We start from the raw sequence: 2,172 nt of genomic DNA on the forward strand, positions 1-2,172 counted from the left end.
GTCAAGTCAGCCACAATGAATGTGATTACTTCCGGTTAGCGCTTTCAAAATGAAATCGCCACACGCATAGTGACACTATCTTAAATGAAACACAAATACTGCGATCCGTGGTACATGATTCATGACAGTATAAACTAAATTAGATCCTGCGGTTATACAGCAAAAGTTGACATCTGTTCATTATGATCAATGGAAAGACGTTAAAAACTAAACTATGAGTTAGAAATAGATGAGAACCCTGATAAATTAGGACCCCCCCCCCCCCCCCCCCAGCCCTTTATTTCAGCACTTCACAAAAAAGATGGGCCGCTACACTTTTGGGCACCCTGAACGCGTTTTTACTTTTCGTCCCTTTAGAAGAGACAACTGAACCATTCTGAAAAGCCTATTTTAATCATTTTATTTTGAAAGGACCCCTCCTCTTTTCCGATTTTGGAGGCGCTAATTTCGACATTCTTGACGGGTCTCACAGCTCCAGCGGCAGGGAAACACACCCGTCAGCAGCGCGCACTGGAGACAAAAAACGCATCATGGACAAAGGAAATATGGATGCGCTGGAGAGGATTCACCTTAGCCGGGTAACACAATGGATGAGCCGCTTCTGTTTCGTTTACCGGGAGACCAATTAGCCCACCTTAATGAGGTGCTGGGATGCAAGATACTGCAAGCTAAAAAGGCGGAAGGTTGCGTTTAATCCGTCTGCGGATCCTATGAGCTTGCAATGGCTGTGGCGGGGATATGCAACTGGATAGGGAATAATGTGCCTTTTTATTTTGTGATATTTTCCTTATTTTGTGGCCTTTCGTTTGGACAGTTGCGATATTCTATTACAGAAGAGCGAGAAAATGGGGCACTGGTCGGTGATCTGGCGCATGACTTGGGGCTGGATATTCGAAAGCTCGCCACCCGAAAAATCAAGGTAACCTCCAACAGCGGTAAGCGCTACGTGATTGTCAACCCCAAAAATGGGAAATTACTTGTAAATGAAAGGATCGACAGGGAGGCACTGTGCGATTTATCCAGCTCCTGCCTCATTAATCTAGAGGTGCTGGTCGAAAACCCCTCTGAGGTGCACCATGTCGAGGTGGAGATTGTGGATGCCAATGATAATGCGCCGCAGTTCCCCAGAGACGAGTACCAATTGGAAATCACAGAATCTGCTTTACCGGGGTCTCGTTACCCGATTGAAAACGCTCAAGATCCAGACATTGGGTCCAATTCAGTTCGTATGTATCAGCTTAGCACAAACGACCATTTCGCGCTGGTGTCTAACAAACCCTCCCTCAACACAAAGCACATCGAGCTTGTGCTCAAAAAGCCCCTTGATCGCGAACAGACGCCTTACCACCAATTGATTCTTAGTGCTGTGGATGGTGGGACTCCGGAGAAAACAGGCACGGCTAAAATCAATGTCCGGGTTCTGGACTCAAATGACAATATTCCCACGTTCGACAGCTCCGTATACAAGGTGAAACTGTTGGAAAATTCGCCAAAAGACACCCTGGTAATCAAACTGAATGCAACTGATCTGGATGAGGGCACAAACGGGGAGGTTTATTACTCCTTCAGCAGCTACACCCCAGAAAGAGTGCGCCAGATGTTCAGCATGGACACAAATACAGGAGAAATAAGAGTGAGGAGCAATGTTGACTACGAAGAGACCAACTCCTATGAGATGTACATCCAGGCAATGGACAAGGGCCCCGGGGCCGTGGCATCTCACTGTAAAGTAGTGGCAGAGGTGGTGGATGTGAATGACAACGTCCCTCAGATAGTGCTGTCATCACTGTCGAGCCCTGTGAGGGAGGACGCCCGTGCAGACACAGTCGTGGCCCTCATTAGTGTCACTGATAGAGACTCTGGTGCGAACAAGCAGGTGAGCTTAGAGATCCCAGCAGGCCTTCCTTTCAAGATCAAGTCATTCAGAAATTACTACACTCTGGTTACCTCAGCCTTCCTGGACCGCGAGACCACCGATGCCTACAATGTCACTCTGAGTGCCACAGATGGAGGAAACCCTCCCCTTTCCTCCCAGAAAACCATACAGGTGGATGTGGCTGATGTTAATGACAACCCACCACGATTTGAGCAGACTTCATATACAGTCTATGTGGCTGAGAACAATGGCCCAGGGGCCTCTTTGTGTACTGTGAAAGCTCAAGACGCAGACAT

The 2,172-nt window shown here is 47.7% G+C and overlaps 1 protein-coding gene across 1 annotated transcript in view; it reads left to right on the forward strand.

Moving 5' to 3' along the window:
• Positions 1-452: 452 nt before the first annotated feature.
• The window catches only part of LOC139344290 (protocadherin alpha-C2-like), an 18,476-nt gene continuing 16,756 nt past the window's right edge, over positions 453-2,172 (forward strand). The window contains exon 1 of the mRNA XM_070982335.1: positions 453-2,172. This exon is cut by the window's right edge and continues 1,090 nt beyond it. Coding sequence (XP_070838436.1) covers positions 722-2,172 — 1,451 coding nt within the window. The 5' untranslated portion in view covers positions 453-721.

This window comes from Chaetodon trifascialis, chromosome 16 (genome assembly GCF_039877785.1).
Source record: "Chaetodon trifascialis isolate fChaTrf1 chromosome 16, fChaTrf1.hap1, whole genome shotgun sequence".
Classification (NCBI taxonomy): Eukaryota; Metazoa; Chordata; class Actinopteri; order Chaetodontiformes; family Chaetodontidae; genus Chaetodon; species Chaetodon trifascialis.